The sequence below is a fragment of the Balaenoptera acutorostrata genome, chromosome 9 (genome assembly GCF_949987535.1).
Source record: "Balaenoptera acutorostrata chromosome 9, mBalAcu1.1, whole genome shotgun sequence".
Lineage (NCBI taxonomy): Eukaryota > Metazoa > Chordata > Mammalia > Artiodactyla > Balaenopteridae > Balaenoptera > Balaenoptera acutorostrata.
This window is the reverse complement of record NC_080072.1, coordinates 15461682-15480251: the sequence shown is the minus strand read 5'-3', so window position 1 is coordinate 15480251 and position 18570 is coordinate 15461682. Positions and strand designations below refer to the sequence as shown.

The window sequence follows — 18570 nt, the reverse complement described above, 5'->3', positions numbered from 1 at the left end:
TGAGATCTTGTTCTATGTGATTCTAAAACTTAGGCTAGATTGCTTTTCTTTCATCTGTGTGTCCCCTTACTAAGAGGGTATCTGGTCAGTAAAGTCCATAAGATTAATTATTTTGTGTTTATGTGTCCCCCACCTTTTGCTGGGTCTCCTCCAAGGGTTTGATTTCCATTTGCTTGTCACAGAGAACAAATGATCCACCTCCCAGTGAAGTGGGAATTGGTAAGAGGAAGGAAAGAGGCCAAGGCCCCAGAGGCACCCCTCACAATGTCACATGCCCCCACCTCCCTGGGACTAGAGAAGCAGAGGGGGTTCTCATGAACAGTCAGCTCCTATTTCCTGCCCCCCTGCAAATGGTTTATAGACTGGGTCCCTAAAATCACAACTTGTTCTATTCCTGCTCAGATGGCTGGGCATTTGGCCCAGCAGCCAGGTGATAACAATGCAAGAAGGAGGCTAAGATAGCGGACTTGGGAAGAATGCTTCCCAGCCCTGGAGGTACCTCGCCAGCAGTGAAGGCACACCATGGGCCTAACCTCCCCAAGGCCCAGCAGCCTTGATGTCCCTATTTGGGTGTTACCATCAGACAGGGCCGAAAGCAAGCCCCAGCAATTTAAAAGGATAAGAACTGATGTCCAAGGGCATGGGGGAACCAGCTGTCTTTGTCCACATCAGCTTTACCCAGAGATTCTTACGGTCAGTCTGGAGACAAAGGCTGGGCCAAGGAGGCAGAAAGGCGCAGATGATTTTGCAAAAGAGGCAGATAGCTTCCTCTGGTGGTGCTAAGCAGATTGAAAATAAGCTGCTGGTGACCAGCCTTGCCACTGCTCAAGGAAAGCCTGCCTGAGAATGAAATAATACAGAGGAAAGCAGAGCTGAGATGGTGAATGCATTCCAAGTAGCACTAGTTGGACACCTAGATCCAGCTGTGCCTGAAGGCTACATCTTGGACTCTGGGTTATATGAGTTTAAAAAAATCCCTTTTTCAAAGGCCAACTTGCCTCTGAAATCCTGGACATCTTGGACTCTTGGTTATATGAGTTTAAAAAAATCCCTTTTTCAAAGGCCACCCCAGAAATGGGGTGGCAGGAGTACGATGAGACTTAAAAGTGTAAAGAGCTAACCTATAGCCTGGGGATTATTATCCCCTTAAAAGCATCGTAGAGGAATGCCTTTTAAATCACCAAGTCAGGGACTTCTTTTCCAAACACCCCTGGAGGGCCTCTTTTGTAGTGGGGCCTTATGTCAGGGCCCTTCAGACTCAATGGTAGCCCGAGGGAATACTGTATTTTACACATCAGGGAGAACAAAAGGTACCTGATGGGCAGGAGTTTAACCATTTCAGGAGGTTTATTTTAACTTCTTCAATTCTCCAAATCTGAAGCGAGCATTTTCTTATGTCAGAATGGTCTAGCTGCTGGAAAGACTGCCTAAAAAGACAGGCATAGTGTCTGTCTCCAGAAACATAGTCTATAGGAAATGATAGACACGAAACAAGGAATTACAGTATGCTTAGGGTTAGGAAAGGAGTAGTTCAGAGGGTTATGGGAGTGAAAGAGCAAGAAGATTATATTAATCAGTTCTTGTTTGCAAGTTGGCCTTTGAAAAAGGGATTTTTTTAACTCATATAACCCAGAGTCCAAGATGTAGCCTTCAGGCACAGCTGGATCTAGATGTCCAACTAGTGCTACTTGGAATGCATTCACCATCTCAGCTCTGCTTTCCTCTGTATTATTTCATTCTCGGGCAGGCTTTCCTTGAGCAGTGGCAAGGCTGGTCACCAGCAGCTTATTTTCAATCTGCTTAGCACCACCAGAGGAAGTTGTCTGCCTCTTTTCCAAAAGCTTCAGAAAAAGTCCCAAGGAGTGTTTTCATTGGTCTGGCTTGGGCCATGTGACTGTCCCTGACTCTTTCACTATGGCCAGGGAAGGGGGCGCTTTCTCTGGCCAGACTTGCATCTGGGAATGAGCCCACTCCCAGAGTCAGAGGTGGCTTAGCTTTACTTTACCACCTTGAACTGAGATTAGGGAAGAGTTGGGTCACCGCAAGAAAATTAGGTGCTGCTACCAAAAAGGGGGAGGCGAACAATATGATCTTTACCACAGGGTTACCCAGTAGTAGCTGAGGACGAGCATCTCTCCATAAAGGTGTCCCAATTATTAAATGAAAAAGGGATGATGGAATCTTGCAGCCCCTAGTGAGGACACATAATGCATTAGTGACCGCTAACACCAAGGAGAGTGACAGTCAGGCATGTTCCCCCTGTAGTCTTGCCAAAGAGATCAAAGCTGAGTCGAAGGCAGTCTCTGGTACCAGCCACCAATTTTCAGGCAGCACACAGGACAGAGGGATGTGTTGAACTGCACCGTAAGTACACAGGGAAATCTGGACTGTGGGAATTAGTACAAGTCAAACGGCTTGGATTCTTTGACAGAAAATATAAAAGGAAAAGAAGGAAATGGCAGGAAATGCATAGAGTAAAAGAAACTTAACACATCAAAATATAATGAGAACCTACTGTATAGTACAAGGAACTCTACTCAGTGCTCTGTGGTGACCTAAATGGGAAGGAAATCCAAAAAAGAGGGGACATATGTATACATATAGCTGATTCACTTTTCTGTACAGCAGAAACTAACACACATTGTAAAGCAACTATACTCCAATAAAAATTAATAATAAAAAAAAAACACTTCAAAGTCTTTTACATGGCCAAGACTAAACTATAGTGCCTAGGGATGCACATTTGGATGAAAAAAAAGAAAAAAACACTTAAAAATGCGAGGAATAACTGAAAAGATAAAGCCCTCCCTTCCAAATGTGCTTTGCAAAAACAGGAAAATGTAAACTTTTTTTTTTTTAATTTATTTATTTTAGTTATGTATTTTTGGCTGCGTTGGGTCTTTGTTGCTCGTGCGGGCTTTCTCTAGTTGCGGCGAGCGGGGGCTACTCTTTGTTGCGGTGCGCGGGCTTCTTATTGCGGTGGCTTCTCTTGTTGCGGAGCACGGGCTCTAGGCGTACAGGCCTCAGTAGTTGCAGCACATGGGCTCAGTAGTCGTGGCTCGTGAGCTCTAGAGCACAGGCTCAGTAGTTGTGATGCATGGGCTTAGTTGCTCCACGGCATGGGGTATCTTCCCGGACCAGGGCTCGAACCCATGTCCCCTGCATTGGCAGACGGATTCTTAACCACTGCGCCACCAGGGAAGTCCCAGGAAAGTGATTATTATAAAAGTTGGGCAAGTGGTCACTTACGGGGCAGGGTAGGGGCCGTGACTGGGATGAGCACATAGATGGGCTTCTGGGGTGGCTGGCAAAGTACTGATTCTTGAACTTTGGCGGTGGTTGCACAGATGTTTGCCTTAGAATAATTTGTTAAGCCCCACATCTGTGTGGTTTCTGTATCTGTGTTTCACTTAAAATAAAAAGATTTTCCAAGAGAGGTGGGCCAAGGATGTGAGCAGGTAAATATACCTCGCGTCTGTTAGAGGTACTTAACCAACACCTGAGAGATCACCTGCCGAGGAGGTGGCCTTTAGGTTGAGACTTGAAGGAAGAGTCAAAATTAACCAAGGAAAGGTGAGTGGAAAGGAAGGCAGCACTCCAGCCAAGGGAGCTGCATGTGTAAAGGCTAGCAAGAGCATGGTGCTTAAAGAAGAGTGGTGAGGAAGGAAGCTAGAAAGATGGGGCCACTGTGGGGTGCTTGTAAGCCATGTTTAGGATTTGGGACTCTAGCCTAAGAACAGCAGGAAGCCCAGCGCATGTATTGTCCTCAGGGACAGGCATTTTAAAGAATCACTCTGCTCCCAGTGTGGAGGGTGGATTAGGGGGGACAAGAATTGATGCAGAGAGGTCACTTAGGAGGCTGTCACAGTTGTGCAGTATAGATACAATCTTAGCCTAAACCAGGTTGGTGGCAATAGGGAATGGAAAGAAAAGGACAGATTAGAGAAACACTTGGACAGTAGGAGTGACAGGACCTGGTGAGCAAGGAGTCAAAGGTGACGGCCAGGCTTTTGGCTTGGGCAACGAGGTGGGTGACAGTGCAGTTTTTGAGATGGGGAATGCCAATGGAAGGGTGGTTTAAAGAAAAGAGCCTGCTACCCTGGAGGTGCCTGAAAGGCAATCAAGTAGAGATCTCTAGCAGGGAGTTGGATGGAGTGACTTGGGAGTCTAGGTGAGCAGTCTGGGCCAGAGCTACAGACATGGTGATCGTCTGCAAAGGAATTGTCTTGGGAGCCTCGGGACTGGATGAACTCACGCAGGAACACAGTTGAGTAGAAGGGACCTAGGACAGAGCCCTGGGATGCCAACACTTAAGGAGTTGGGAGGGGTGGTGGAGCTGGTGAAACACCAAGAACAGCCAACCAGCTGATGGCAACCAGGAGCCAACAGAATGGTGGGTATGGAGACAGGGAGCAGTCAGCAGGGTGAAGTGCTGCTGGGAAGTCCAAAAATACAAGGACAGAAAACGCCTACAGGATTCAGTGGCATGGACATCTCAGAGACTCTGGTGGGAGTGGTGAAGGCAGAAGTGGAGGTGGGCGTGAGGAAATGGAGAGAGGCTGGCTGTGAAGGGAGGAAAGAGGACCCAAGGGGAGAAGTCCGCAGGGTGACTAGAAGTTCTTTTTGTTTTGTTTTGTTTGCAACGAAACAAGATCATTTTCCCAATGTTCTTGGAGTGAACATGGAAGAGAGGGAGAGATGGAATGTGCAAGAGAAGGAAGAGGGGAGGGATCCAGAGCCAGGTGGAGGCCTTAGCCTTGGGCAGGGTCACAGGAGGGGCAGGGGGTAGATGGGGAGGCAGGTGAGTTTGTAGATATGGTGGCTAAAAGTTGAGGTGTTTCCTACCTGATGGCTTCCATTTCCTTATCATAAGGAAGGAAGGTCATCTGCTGAAGGGTGGTGGGGAAGTATGCAATAGGAGGTCTAAAGAGGGTGTAAAGGACTTCCCTGGTGATCCAGTGGTTAAGACTCCGCACTCCCACTGAAGGGGCTGTGGGTTCGATCCCTGGTTGGGGAAGTTCCGCATGCCAAGCAGTGCGGCCAAAAAAAGAATAAAGAGGGCGTGAAGTTTGTGAAATAGTCATCACGAAGAGAAAGAGGGCATTAGGAGTCGAGAAAGAGAAAATGGTTATTAGAGGTAGTGGAAAAAGACTGGAATCTGGAGTCAGTCCCTCCAGCTCTGTCTCTTAACACCTCTGTAACCTCAGAAGAGTCACATAACACCTTGAGCTTCCTTTCCTCGTTTGCAAAAGGAGGTAATGACAAATGCTGCCTCAGAGGATTGTTAAGAGCAAATGAGAGAACACAGGTGTCAGTGAGTTGTGGAGATAAAGCACTCTGCCGGCAGCAACTGATGATAAAAACAAAGCCAATGATACTGTATGACAAGTGGCCCCAGCAATGAATGACTCTGTGGGTTTCCAGGAATGGGTTTCTCGGCGCTGTTGAACAGTGGGGAGAAGTGCCTGGGTAGCCACCGTGTAGCAGCAGCCTCAGGGCCCCTGGGACAGAGCAGGGACTGAGGGAGGGAGATCTTCCTCTGTAATGTAGACGCCCTTTTTCCTTTCTTCCGTAGAATCACAGACCCTTCAGTGCTTTCAGAAACTTTCATTTCCATCATTTTAGTTCATCCCCAGGAGGTGGGAAATTTTGTTCTCATTTAATAAACAAGTAGCTGAGGGACTAAATAACTTATGCTCATAGCACAAATTAAACAGAGTCAGGACAAGAACTTGGGCCTCATTGTTTGATTGGTGGTGATTCCATCAAAAATTCTGCCAGCGTGAAGTAGCAGGACGTGCGCAGGGTCTCATCCTGGCTCTTTGGCTTTCTGGTCTGCGACCGTAGGCAGATTCCTTAACTAGCTGGTGCCTCAGGTTTTCTCCTCTGAAGCATCCAGGTCTGTCCTTCCTTTGCCTTCTCTTTCTGCTGCAGGCCTGGGTTGCCAACTATGAGAGACCCCGCATGAATGCCAACTCCCTGCTGGCCAGCCCCACGGGCCTGAGCCCCTACCTGCGCTTCGGCTGCCTCTCCTGCCGCCTCTTCTACTACCGCCTGTGGGACCTGTACAAAAAGGTAAGGGGCAGTGAGGGCGGCGGAGCCCGCCCCCGGTTGCAGCCAAGAGGACACCAGGGCCTTCTGGGCCGGTCAGTTACCCTGAAGAGAGGCCTTCCCTCTGGCTCAAGTGTGCGTACTGTCCAGAGAAGGTGTGGAAGAAGCCACATCCGAGAGGTGGCAGAGCCAAGCACAGCCCAAACTGCTGATCTAAACAAAATCCAGGTTCTCAAGTGGAGCAGAGCAGGCAGAAAAGCCGACCTCAGGGTGTGACCCCAGAGGTGGCCGTTCTGCTGGCAGCAGGTGGCTGGGGGCCGAGCAGTCAGGGTGGGAGGCAGGGAGGCTGAGGCTGGTGCCAGTTCTAAGGTGAAGAGCCCAGCAGCCCTCTATGGGGCTGTGTCCAGAGCATGTACAGGGGAGCCTAGGAGCGGCAGTTGCCCATCAGTGATGAGGAAATGACCCGGAGGGCTGAATGCAGGGCTGGATACGGACAATAGGTGGATAGCCCTGTAGTAATGCACCCACCCCCAGGAGGAGAGAGGACAACACATCCAGCTATTCAGATTCATCAGATTCATCCTTGCGTCTGCATTGTTTCACGTTGTTTCCTCATTCTTGCCAATATCCGGATTTTGTGGCACGGGGTAACTTTGCCAGCCTGGTGGGTAATCTTGTGATTTTAGGAAGATTATTATTTGCTTGGCAGTCTGATGTCTTAATTCTTTCATGGCCCCATATCCAGGCTGTTGGGCATAACTTATTTAACCAAAATCTAGACTGAGCATTTTTCACGTGTGCTGATGAGAAAAGTTACTTTGACGTTTTAGAAAGTGGAGCCCAACAGGGACCGTCGAGGACGAGGATCATGACCAGTGTTTGGGAGTTTGGTTCCCAGCACAGAGGCCGGCAGCGCTATCCCTTTCCACTGCCTGCTGCTCCGCAGCTACCCTCAGGGCTCAGAGCGGTAGTGGGCACAGCCAGGGCCCAGGGTTCAGTCTGCAGCACGCCCTGCCGCTTCTCCTGGGGCAGGGTCCCTCCACGCATCTAGGGGCTTTGGAGCCACCAAGTTCATGGCAGCTCCAGATTCCTTTGTGGGGCAGTCCTGAGGGGCACGGCGCTGGTAGCTGGGCAAGCGTTTGCATCCACGTGCTGTCCCACCCCACCAGGTGAAGCGGAGCAGCACCCCCCCGCTCTCCCTGTTTGGGCAACTCCTGTGGCGAGAGTTCTTTTACACGGCGGCCACCAACAACCCCAGGTTTGACCGCATGGAGGGGAACCCCATCTGCATCCAGATCCCCTGGGATCGCAACCCCGAGGCCCTGGCCAAGTGGGCCGAGGGCAAGACGGGCTTCCCTTGGATTGACGCCATCATGACCCAACTGAGGCAGGAGGGCTGGATCCACCATCTGGCCCGGCACGCCGTGGCCTGCTTCCTCACGCGCGGGGACCTCTGGGTCAGCTGGGAGAGCGGGGTCCGGGTGAGTGGTCTCTCAGCGGGCAGCCCAGGGCAGCCCCCTTTTGGGCTGGGGGATGGGCTGGGAGCCCTGGGTCCAGGAGATCCCCTCCAGATCCTTCTTGGCTTGCCCTCAGCAGAAGGCTTTGGCTCCCTTCTCCACAGGGTGTGTGGTGACTTGGGGGGAACCATGGCCGTAGGTCCCCAAGGAGGCTGATTGTCCCACCCTCCCTGCATCTAGGTATTTGACGAGCTGCTCCTGGACGCAGACTTCAGCGTGAACGCAGGCAGCTGGATGTGGCTGTCCTGCAGTGCTTTCTTCCAACAGTTCTTCCACTGCTACTGCCCGGTGGGCTTTGGCCGCCGCACGGACCCCAGTGGAGACTACATCAGGTGAGGATGCAGACCAGCTCTCTGGTTTCTGACCACCGTGGCTTCCCCCTAGGGTGAGATATGCTTGGCCTTTGAAGGAGCCTCCCAGCGTGCTGATGGGTCATCTGGTGTGTACGTTTCAGGCGATACCTGCCCAAATTGAAAGGGTTCCCCTCTCGATACATCTATGAGCCCTGGAATGCCCCAGAGTCAATTCAGAAGGCAGCCAAGTGCATCATTGGTGTGGACTACCCACGGCCCATCGTCAACCATGCCGAGACCAGCCGGCTCAACATTGAGCGGATGAAGCAGATTTACCAGCAGCTCTCCCGCTACCGGGGACTCTGTAAGGAGCCCCTACTCCCACTGCCACCCCCTAGTTCCCCAAAGGGAAGGACAACACCTACAGGCTCAGGGGGCGTAGACAGAGATTCCCAGATGTTTGCAAAGGGAGGCTGCCGAGCGCTGTCTTCCAGGCTGTTGACTTGACTTCCCGGGCACAGACCACACAGGCTGGGCTGGATCAGGCCTCTCTGAATTAGTTGCGGCCAGTGGGAAGCGATGGAACCTTGATGTCATGGCCCAGCACCCCCTGCCTTGTACCTACCTGCCCTGGGGCCCTGTACGGTCCTGTGAGATTGCATTCTGATTACTCCCCTACCTCTTTCCCAGGTCTGCTGGCGTCTGTCCCTTCCTGTATGGAAGACCTCAGCAATCCAGTGGCAGAGCCCAGCTCGAGCCAGGCTGGGAGCATGAGCAGTGCAGGTAAGTACAGCTGGCCTCCCGTGGCCTGTGCCCACCCCGAGGGCACTGCAGAGCTACTACCACTTCAGTCACTGAGGGCTGAGGATGGAGGCCAGAACCAAGTTATGCCCCGATAGAACTTGTATTCCACCTGGGGAGACAGATGGTAAAGGAGCTGTGCAAAATCATGTCAGATAGCAAGTGCTTTGGGGGAAAATAAAGTCGAGTGACCTGATAAAAGAGGGCTGGGGAAGGGGGTTACTTTAGATGTAGTACCAGGGCCCCATGTAGTGAGCAGAGCCAGCCTTCTAAGAACAGGGGGAAGAGCATTCCAGGCAAAGGGAATAGCAAGAAAAGACCCAGAGATGGAAACAAGCTTACCCATTCCAGGAAGGAGAGGAGGGCGGCCAGTGGGGCTGGTGTGTTCTGAGTGAGGAGCTGGAATGAGAGGAGGACGGACACAGCAGGAGTAGCAGCGTGTAGACTCAGCGTCCACGAGGGGGATCGGGGTTCTGTTGTCAGTGCAGGGAGGAGGCACTGACGGGGGTCAGCAGGGCAGAGGCATGACCTGGTTTATATTTTAAAAAGCTCACTCTGCCTGCTGTGTGGAGGGCACAGTGTGGGCAAGTGCCCCCGAGTATAGGGAGGCCGGAAAGGAGGCGACTGTAGTTGTCCAGGCAGGTGGCGGGAGAGGAGTAGATGGCCTTGCTGCGTTCTTAACCTCTGCCCTTCGGCCCCGGGACGAAGATGAGCAAGCTCAGACCGGCAAGAACGTCAGGGCTTTTTCTGGTTTCTCGTTTGCCCAGCCAGGTTGGCTCCCCAGGTGAGGGCACTGCTTATTCCGGCTTCAGGAGGCCAGTTACAGAGGGAATGCCTCACCTTCAGCGCAAGGATGGCAGACAGGCCAGATCAGTCTCTGGCCTGGAGCCCGTGCGATTTGGGGCCCAAAAGCTGGCTGTACTGCCAGCAGGCCTGCTTATGCTCTCCTTGGATGTTTCCAGGCAGAGTCACTGCTGAAAGGACGGCCACGGGGCAGGTCTGAGAAGCAGCATGCTGGCTGCATTGATGGGCAGGCCCCTGCCCCCGGAGAGCTGCTGCTGCCCAGCTGAGCGTCCTCTTGGCTCCACGCGCGTCTGTGTGACACTTTGACCTGCCTCCCTACAGGCCCAAGACCACTACCCAGTGGCCCAGCGTCCCCCAAACGCAAGCTGGGAGCAGCGGAGGAGCCACCTGGTGAAGAGCTCAGCAAACGGGCCAGGGTGGCAGGGTTGCCCCCCTCGGAGCTGCCGAGCAAGGATGTCTGAGAGTGAGTGACAGCAGCTGAGAGTCAGCCTCAGGGACGGGCGTGGGAGAGAGGTGGGGTGAGTGTGGAGAGCTGCCCTGCCAGCTGAAGGCTAAAACCCACAAACTAGATTAAAACCTGCTAGGGACTGGGTGCTTTTCTAGGGTTTCAGCTCAAATTCTACCATCCTGACTTCTATACCTTCTAATACTAAAAAGAGAATTTAAAGATAAAGCCTTGTTCTTTCTTTGCCAGCTAAGAGAAAAAAAAGTTTGACTCTTGCTACCTATCAAAGTGAGCCAAATCCAGAAAAAGAAAGCAGAGACCCGATGTGAAGCTGTGGGAGAAAGAGTCCCAGGGCAGGGTCTGGGGGTGCTCCAGGCCCCTCTGCCATCGCCCCGACAGGCTGTGTCCTGTAGGCTGGCCAGCAGAGGGCAGCACTTACCTTCAGAATTCAGGCTTAGGGACGTTTGGAGGCTCACTTAGCCCAGCCCCACCTGAGGACCAGAAGACCCAGGCTCCCTATCACCTGTGCCTCTTACAGCCACTCCTCCATTCGTGCCTTTCTTGTGGCTTCAGCTCTGCACTTCCCTGGCAGCGCTCATCTTCCTTGAAAGCCCCCTGAATGTCTCAAAAAACAAAAACAAAAACCTGGCTCTTCCTTCCCCAGAGCAAGAAGGGCCTTTTATGCCTTTCTGGGGGAGATATAAATTACTGTCCCTTTTCAGTCATCATCTCGGGCTGTTCCTTATGTGCCATGTCTGCATCATTAGGTTGGAGGGTGATGTTCTCCACGGAGCCAATTCTTTTTTCTAAACCCTTCTACTTCAAGCCAGGTGAGGCCATCTGGTTTGCATGTCTAGACTTGAGTGCCGGTGATACGGCGAGTGTTTGATGCTTGTGCCCTTTTCTTTACTAGGCTCTTTGTCTCAGACGTTGCAGATGCACAGATTTGTTATCTTGTTCTGGGAGTACCGGCAACCTTAGGTACTCTTCTCTTAGTTGCCTCTTAACTCTGTGGTACTAAGCAAAGTTCATTCTGTCTTACAAACCTGGAACTTTCCAGGGTGATACTCTGACTTTCAGGTGAGAAGATTAAAGAACAGAGAGGTTAAATGTCTGGGTCATGGTTCCTCAGAGGTAATGGCATCCAATTCATCTTGAAACTGTTGCCAGGAAGTGTGTGAGGAAGGGGAGCATAAGACATAGAAAATGTGATACGATGCCCATCTGCAAGGGTTTAATAGTCTGCTTAGAAAAACAAAACAAATAACCTGTAATTCCTGGACAAATGATACAGACTCTACCAGCTTATCACAAGACAGTTATCGGTGGGCCAGAGTGATCAGGGAGTACAACACAGAAGGTTACCCTAGGGGACCCAAAAGATGAACTGGATTTAGACAGCAAGGAGAGCATTTCCAACAAGAAAAACAGCTGAATGATTACATGATCTTGTACAAATTACTTAACCGCTCTGAGACTCAGTTTCCTCACCAAAAATTAGGTTCTTGCTGCAAGGATTAAATGATGAAATATATGTGTCAGGGATGTGTGGGGCTGCTAGTTGCAGAAAACCTGACTACTGTGTCTAAAACAAAGAGGGATTTGGTTTTCTTACTGAACAAAAGGCCCAGAGCTGGGTGCTGCTAGTTTTGGTTTGGTGGCTCAACAGTGTCAGAGCCAGTTTTTCTGAGATTCTCTTGTTTCCTGGCCTCAAGGTGGCTGCCACAGCCTCAGCCATCAACTCCTTGTTCAAAGCAAGAAAGAGAAGGAAACTCAGAGACAGCTGCACTCATTCATACAATAAACATATGTCAAGTGATCACAATTTGCCAGACACCGTTGTAGGCACTGGATATAGTTGTGAACAAGACTGACAAAGTCCCTTCCCTCTTGGGTGCATCTTTGTGGGAGGAGACAGACAGTAAACAAATAGATACATCATGTGTCAAGAAGCCCTGAGTGGTATGAAGAAAAAATAAAGTCGAGTAAGAAGATAGAAAGTTTGGGGCACAGTGGAGGTTGCAGTTTTATATTATGAGGGTTGTCAGGGGATGCCTCTCTTCCTTTTTCATCAAGAAAATAAAAGCTTTCCCAGGATACCCCTTCCCCAGCTTTTCACATTGGCCTCATGAGCCAGAACTGAGTCACAAAGCCTCCCCAAAGCTGGGAAATAGGGATCTGGATTGTCACGATTGGTTAGACCCTTGATTTCCAGCCTGAGTGGGCAGTGGAATTCCCTAGAGGATTTGTTAAGCCGCAGATGGCTGGGCCCCACCCCCAGAGGTTCGGATCCGGTGGGTCTGGGGTGGAACCTGAGAATTTGCATTTCTAACAAGTTCGTAGCAGTTTGATGATGCTGCTGTTCTGGGACTGTACTTTGAGAATCACTGACTTAGACCATTCCTGACACACTGTCCGGGCCACGTCCATGACCCGCTGAACAAAATCCAGATTCTGTTAGCTAGGAAGTGTAGATACTGGTCGATAACTCTCTACGTAATATACAGGGCACTTAGCCCAGTGCCTGCCTTATAAGTTCATAAATAAAATGGTAGCTATTATTATTATTATGGATATTGTTATTATTATTTTTTTAGAAGAACATAAGGTTACAGTTGGGTCTCATCATGGAGGGTCTTAAATGTCAGGCAGATGGAGTCCTTGGTGTACTCTCTGGGAACTAAGGAGCATTTTGGAACAGGAGAGTGAATGATCAAACTGGCATTTTTGGAAGATTAACCAGGCATTGGGCTGGGACCTAAGAAGAAATGGTGGGGGGAGAGAGCCAGCTGAGAGTCTGTGGTGGTGATTCCAAGTGGACATTACAAGGGTGCAGAGGTCAGCACTGGTCTCTTGCCTTGTAGTCCAGGAGATAGCCATCAGCCTATTGGGATCGTAAGGACTGATTCTCAAGGCTTAGCCCTTAATCATGGCTAATTGATTGGAAGTGAGGACCAGGAGGTCAGAGGACAGGACAGATACTCATGTTCTTTGGAAACCCTGAGGGAAAAGAGTTTCTGAGTGAAACGTGTGCTTCGCTGTGTACTGGTGGCAGCGCCTGGGCCTAAAGATGTGGAGCATCCTCATCAGTAAAACAGTGATAATAGCATCTTGTCACCTGCCCTTCCCATCGAGCACACACCCTGGGGAAAGAAAATGAAAAGCCATATGTGAAAAGCCTTTGAATAAGTAAAACACACCACGCAGGCGAAATCACATTACCACCTTGCATGTGCTTCTCAGGGTGTCTTTGACCGTGTTATTGTTACTTCGGTCAGGGCCAGCACGCTGGGCTGGATGGACCACAGAGCAGTGGCCACAGGGCCTGTGTTGATACAGTCGTATTGACCCTTCCCCCTCTCCTCTCTGTCAGTTTTAGTTGTGTGACTTAGGGCAGGATTCATAACCTTTCTGAGATGCTTTAGCTGTAAGGTGTGAATAATCATTCTTTACCAGCCTGAAGGCTCCATCATGGACATTTTGCGGCCATGTTTAGCTCCAGCCTCTATAGTTTTGTGATTCTGTTATTTCTAATGCCTCAGGCCTGGGCCAGACAATGATGTAAACTGATCTTGTGGGAAAACATACCCTGATATCCATCGGTTCCATGTTTACCTCAAACCCACATCAGTATCTGTTCTGTATTTGGTTATTGTACAGTGTTCACTAAACTGAAAAATAAGCCAGCGCCAAATAGCTCTCATTTCAGCTGCTTCCCCATAATCCCCAAAGCTGCTGACTGCTCAGGATTCCATCAGGCTCGAATTGTGTACAGATTTTTCTTATTGGTCTAATTACTTTAACAGTTCACGTGATCCATTTGTCCTTCTGCTGGTACATGGTGATCTGTTGAGAGAAGCCCATTGAATATAAAAGGTTCATGGCAAGGATCACCTCTTCCCCTCCTCCGCCGGAGTTCACCCAAGCTCGGTTAGCCCTGGGGCTTCACTGAGGAAAACCTGATTTCTGGAATCTCTTCATTGTCTTTTTGACATTTGTTCCATGTATATCCTTCCTTACGTGAAATAATGTGTGTGAAAGGCACTGGGCAATCTGTAAAATGCCGCCCAGTGGAAGCGGAGGCCGCGTGGCGGTCAGAAACCCTGCTGCTTACCGCCCGGGAGCCTTCACACAGGTTCTTCTCACCTCTCTGTCTCTCAGTTCCTGAGACAGGAAGTTAGTTGGGACCTGGTATCCCCTCACACTTTTCCTGGCACTTACTAAGTAGCTGTTGACTAATGGACGTCCCCTCCCCTTTGCCGTGTGATTTCTGTGGTGCAGGAAGGGCAAGCGTGTAGTTGGCATGAGGAATGAGACTGAGCTAAGAGCCCAGCTTTGTACCCCATCCAGGCCCAGCTGCACCTCTGGCTTTCCCTGCTCCTAACTGGGAGCTGGCAGCAAACCCTCTGCCCCTCTCGAGCTCTTGGGCACTGTGACTCACCCTGTGTGGTGGGGAGGGGTGACCTCTGAGACCTGGTTACAGGCTCCAAACAAAGTTTCTTCCCGACCTTGAGCTGTTGTATCTCCTCTGCTGACACATGCTCACGCGTGCACGGTATCCACACGCCCCTCCTGGGCTGGGAGCTGCGGAAGGGTGGACTTGCAGATTTGGGTTTCTTGTTAGCATCCAGTGGGTGGGAAAGGGTGTGAGGGCACAGGTACCCAGGGGGGCCGTCCTAACTGACATCAGCACACTGAGGGAGGCGCTCGTTAACTGATTCTATGTTCCAGCCACTTCTGCTTCTTGTATTAATGACAGGTTGAAAGAGTTGGACAATTGTGAGATTGATTTTTTTTTTTTTTAGTGCATGTTTTATGAGTTGATTTTTCCCTAGTGCCTCTCCCCTAGCTGTTCTTCCCTTTCCTTTAGTGCTGCTGTCATTATTTTCCTGCAAGGCCTCATGTGATTTCCCCAGCCCCCTTTTTCTGCAGACTTACGCCCTAGCTTGAGAACAACAGCACAGGGACCATCTAATTATCTGCTGATGGAGCAACTTGAGTAACTAGTTGAACAGGCCTCTGACTAGCTTTGTAGACAAGGGTAAGCTGGTTCTTCCAAACCTTGGTTTTCTGTTTGGATTTTTGAACCCATCATAGAGGGTCGTGGGTCACTGGAGCTTATCTGAGGCCAGGACACTGCCACTTCCCTTCATGAGTCTGCCCCATAGCTAGACCACACCCAAGTAAGCATAGGTCTGAATGAATTGTTATTATTATAGCCACCTGACTGCACCTCACCCCCTTATCTTCTAAGCTTAGGCATCAGTTCTTAAACCCTCTTTGGGTTACCCATGCTTTGAAGAGTTTGATGAAGGATGGAACCTCGTCCCAGAAAATTGCACCTATTTGCACACACAGAGAAATGTACACATTTCTCTTCCTGGTCTTCGTGGACTGCCCCTTAAGCCTATCCTTGGACCCCTTAAGGATCCAGGAACCCCCAGAGTAAGAGCCCTTGTTCTAAGGAATCTTAAAGCACTCTTTATCTTCCCCCATTCCTGAAGGTGGAGAAAACATGAGAAATGGAGGTAGTAGGTAGGACCTGTTGTGTATACTCTTCAAGCCTGAAATTTTCAGTTTCAGAAGAATAGTCATGTCTTTGGCTTAACAATAGGGGCCAGAGAGAGATCTATGTATAAAATATATATCACAATCAGCATGTTTCAATAAACATATGTACACTTTATATTTAACAAATATATTTATTCATAGTGAAAAAATATGGCTAGGTTATTATAGTACAAGCTTAAAGGGAAAATTGTTGAAAATATTTTAAAGAGGCACTCAGTACTGACCCCTACAGGTACCCACTCCTACGTTTGCTCTTGATTTTTCCCAGCTTCTAGATAAATTATCATCATCCAGATAAAATCTTCAGATTTAACATTTGTCTGAAAAGGGTCGCATGTGTCAGAAGAAATTTGCTCACCGGCTGATGAGCAAATTTGCTCATGTGGAAATTTGCTCACCGGCTGATTGTGAACTCAGTCATTGCCTTCATCTTCAAGATGACTGGTCCCGGCTGGCTTCTCTTCCAGCCATTTTTTTCTGATTCTCCATCTCTGGCAGCAGCCGCTGTGCCTTGATTCAGAAACTGCCCTTGTCATATCTGAGCAAGTGTTACCCAAGGCCTCAGGTGAGTGTCCGTGGCCTTCTCCCCCTCCTCTGCGGCTCTCAGGCAAGGGGCAGAGGAGGCCCAGAGGGTCCGCGGGGGACAGCTTGTCCACGTCAGCACCCCAGAGGGCCAGTGTTCAGGCACCCGCTGGCATCCCAGCAACAACCTTGTCGCAGGTACCGTGGCCCGTACTCTGGGCTCTTCCCAGTTCCCCAGAGAAGCAGCTGGAGGAGCCGTGTCCCTGGGCAACTGAGAGCCTCCTGAACGCTCCCTTTTGCCCTTGTTTTTCTCTTTCAGCTGCAGTGCCGTGACTCTGTGAGCAAAGCCTGGGTGCCCGAGCGGCCACCGTGGCAGCAGAGTGCAACCTGCAGAACAGCTGATCACCTCCCAAGATGGAGCAAGCGTGTGCGTGTGTGTGTGTGTGTGTGCCGAGGAAGGAGTGGCCCGCCTATTTGCGTGTGCATGCGTCTGTTTACACTCTTGTGGTTCCAAACGCTGCCTGGGCTGGAGGAGTACCTGTAGCAGCTTACCTCAGCCTCTGGACACCAGGCTAGAGGTCATGGCAGTGACTTTCACCCCAGACCTGTCCCTGTGAGCCAGCTGCCTTGTCTGAATAGAAGAGTGGTGGGACCTTAGCTGGGATCCTGGCATCTTCCCCCCAACCCTCCCTCCCTCCCTCCCTCCTTCCTCACGTCAGACTGCCGAGCAGGGGCGAAGCATTTCTGGCTCTTGTCCAGAGTGTGGGATTCTAGAGGCAGCTAGGGTTCTGCTGAGTTCCTGGGCGGGCTGGAGGGGACGGGGGTGTCCAGGCATAGTCACCTGGCCTGGCTTCTTATTTTAAAATTCCCTGCCACTGGGTTCTCCGGACTCTTCCTTGGGGAGCTGGGACTGAGCACGAGGCTGTAGACAGATCTGGAAGCTTTGCATCATCGTGCAGAAGTACAGCCAGGCGCCTGACTGGAGCGCTGCATGCACAGTGTCATAGACGTTAGCTGCGAAGGACATCTCCCTCTTCGGGGCTCAAAACCTGAGGTTACAAGTAGAAGGCCGGCTCTCACTCCTGTTCCCCAGAAGCTGAGAGCCGGCCCCAAAGCTGACTGGAGACTCAAGTGCCTCCACCGGGAGGAGGCCAGGTTGCTGGTGGTAGAAAGCCCCCTGGCTCCTCTCGCCACACTCCATGGCATCTCGGTGCTGCCGCCGAGCCCAGCTGGCACCAGCCAGGGGAGCCATTCTAGTCTGCGCTCTGAAGGCTTCCTCAGCCTGCCCGGGGCTGGTCAGCACCCACGCTGCCACGTCAGCTCTCCCAGTAGCTGGACATCAAAGACCCAGGCAGGTGGACTGCCGGGGACAGTTGGGAAAGACCCAAGCCGCGATCCCACCCAGCGCACCAAGCCTTCCGGAAGCAGCAGGTGGGAGGTGTGACCCAGAGAAGCCAAGGCCTTGCATTCTAGGGGCAGCCTGTACCTCCCACCTCAGCCTCCCACTGTCGGGGCTGTGCTGAGAAAGACACCATGAAAAGGAGGGCTGTGCGGTCAGCTGGAGCAAGTCTTCCTTCCACCCATGGCCTGCACTTGAGCCACAGTGTGTGTGTGTGTGTGTGTGTGTGTGTGTCTGTGTGTGTGTGTGTGTGTGTGTGTGTGTAGCTGAGGGGCCAGTTCCTCTTGGGATTGTTGTCCTCACACGTAACATTCAGCTGGCCTCTGGGCCTTCTCCTCTCTACCTCCCCTGTGACCTTCCCCAGCCTCAGAGCTGTTCATTCCCTTGGCCCCAGCCCTGCCCTTCACTGTCCTCTGTCCTGGGACCAGAACCCTGGGTCAGGCCCCTGCCTCCTGCATCTGTCCAGCACATCGACAGGCTTCTTCCTGAGACGTCCTCAGCCTTTCTCAGCCAGAGAGCTGCCTTTAGAGTCCAACTGTTGTATGTATGTCACCCTCACTAGAAATGTCCCATAATCATGTGGGGAGAACAGGGCACCGGTGATGGCTTTTTCTGCAGCATTGGGTTGGGGGCTTCACTGTTCCCTTAGCCCCAGCCAAGAGGAAAGAGAATTGGGGGCTATTGCCAGAAGGAGAGTAGAGCAAGCCTGGAAGGGCTAGTCTGAGAAACTGAGAAGGCCAGAGGGCTTAGGGCCAGAGTCAGTATTTATTTAGCAGCACCTTCAAATGTCAGGCTGATTCCCTTTTCCTGCCCATTTAAGGATGGTTCTCTTCCCTAAGGTACAAGTTGGGAGGACCACCTTCCCCTACATCTCCACCATCCCTGGCATGCGTCCACTCCGGAGCTGGGAGGGGCAGGGTGAGGAGAGGGTGTATCCAGTGGCCTGAAGCTCCACAATCGCTTCATGCCTCCCCTCTCCTGGCCCAGGTGTCCCTGGGGGCTCCTGCAGAGCATTGCCCCAAATCCTGATCCAAGGGCCAGCATGGGGAGGAGATGGTCGCAGGCCAAATGCACTTTATACAGAGATTTTCTATTGCTGGGAAGGTGTGTTTCTCCCAGTTTGTTTGTGACTATTCATGTGTTTCATAAATGTCTGATCCTGTCTGA

General features: G+C 51.0%; 1 protein-coding gene across 2 annotated transcripts in view; it reads left to right on the top strand.

The window, feature by feature from the left end:
* CRY2 (cryptochrome circadian regulator 2) overlaps positions 1 to 18570 on the top strand; it is a 31828-nt gene extending 13258 nt beyond the window's left edge. For both annotated transcript variants that reach the window (XM_007181123.3, XM_007181122.2), the window contains 7 exons: positions 5935 to 6075; positions 7221 to 7532; positions 7749 to 7900; positions 8023 to 8225; positions 8552 to 8644; positions 9788 to 9929; positions 16324 to 18570. In XM_007181123.3, the coding sequence (XP_007181185.1) occupies positions 5935 to 6075; positions 7221 to 7532; positions 7749 to 7900; positions 8023 to 8225; positions 8552 to 8644; positions 9788 to 9927 (1041 nt within the window). In that variant the 3' untranslated portion in view covers positions 9928 to 9929; positions 16324 to 18570. The remainder of the gene's footprint in view (positions 1 to 5934; positions 6076 to 7220; positions 7533 to 7748; positions 7901 to 8022; positions 8226 to 8551; positions 8645 to 9787; positions 9930 to 16323) is intronic.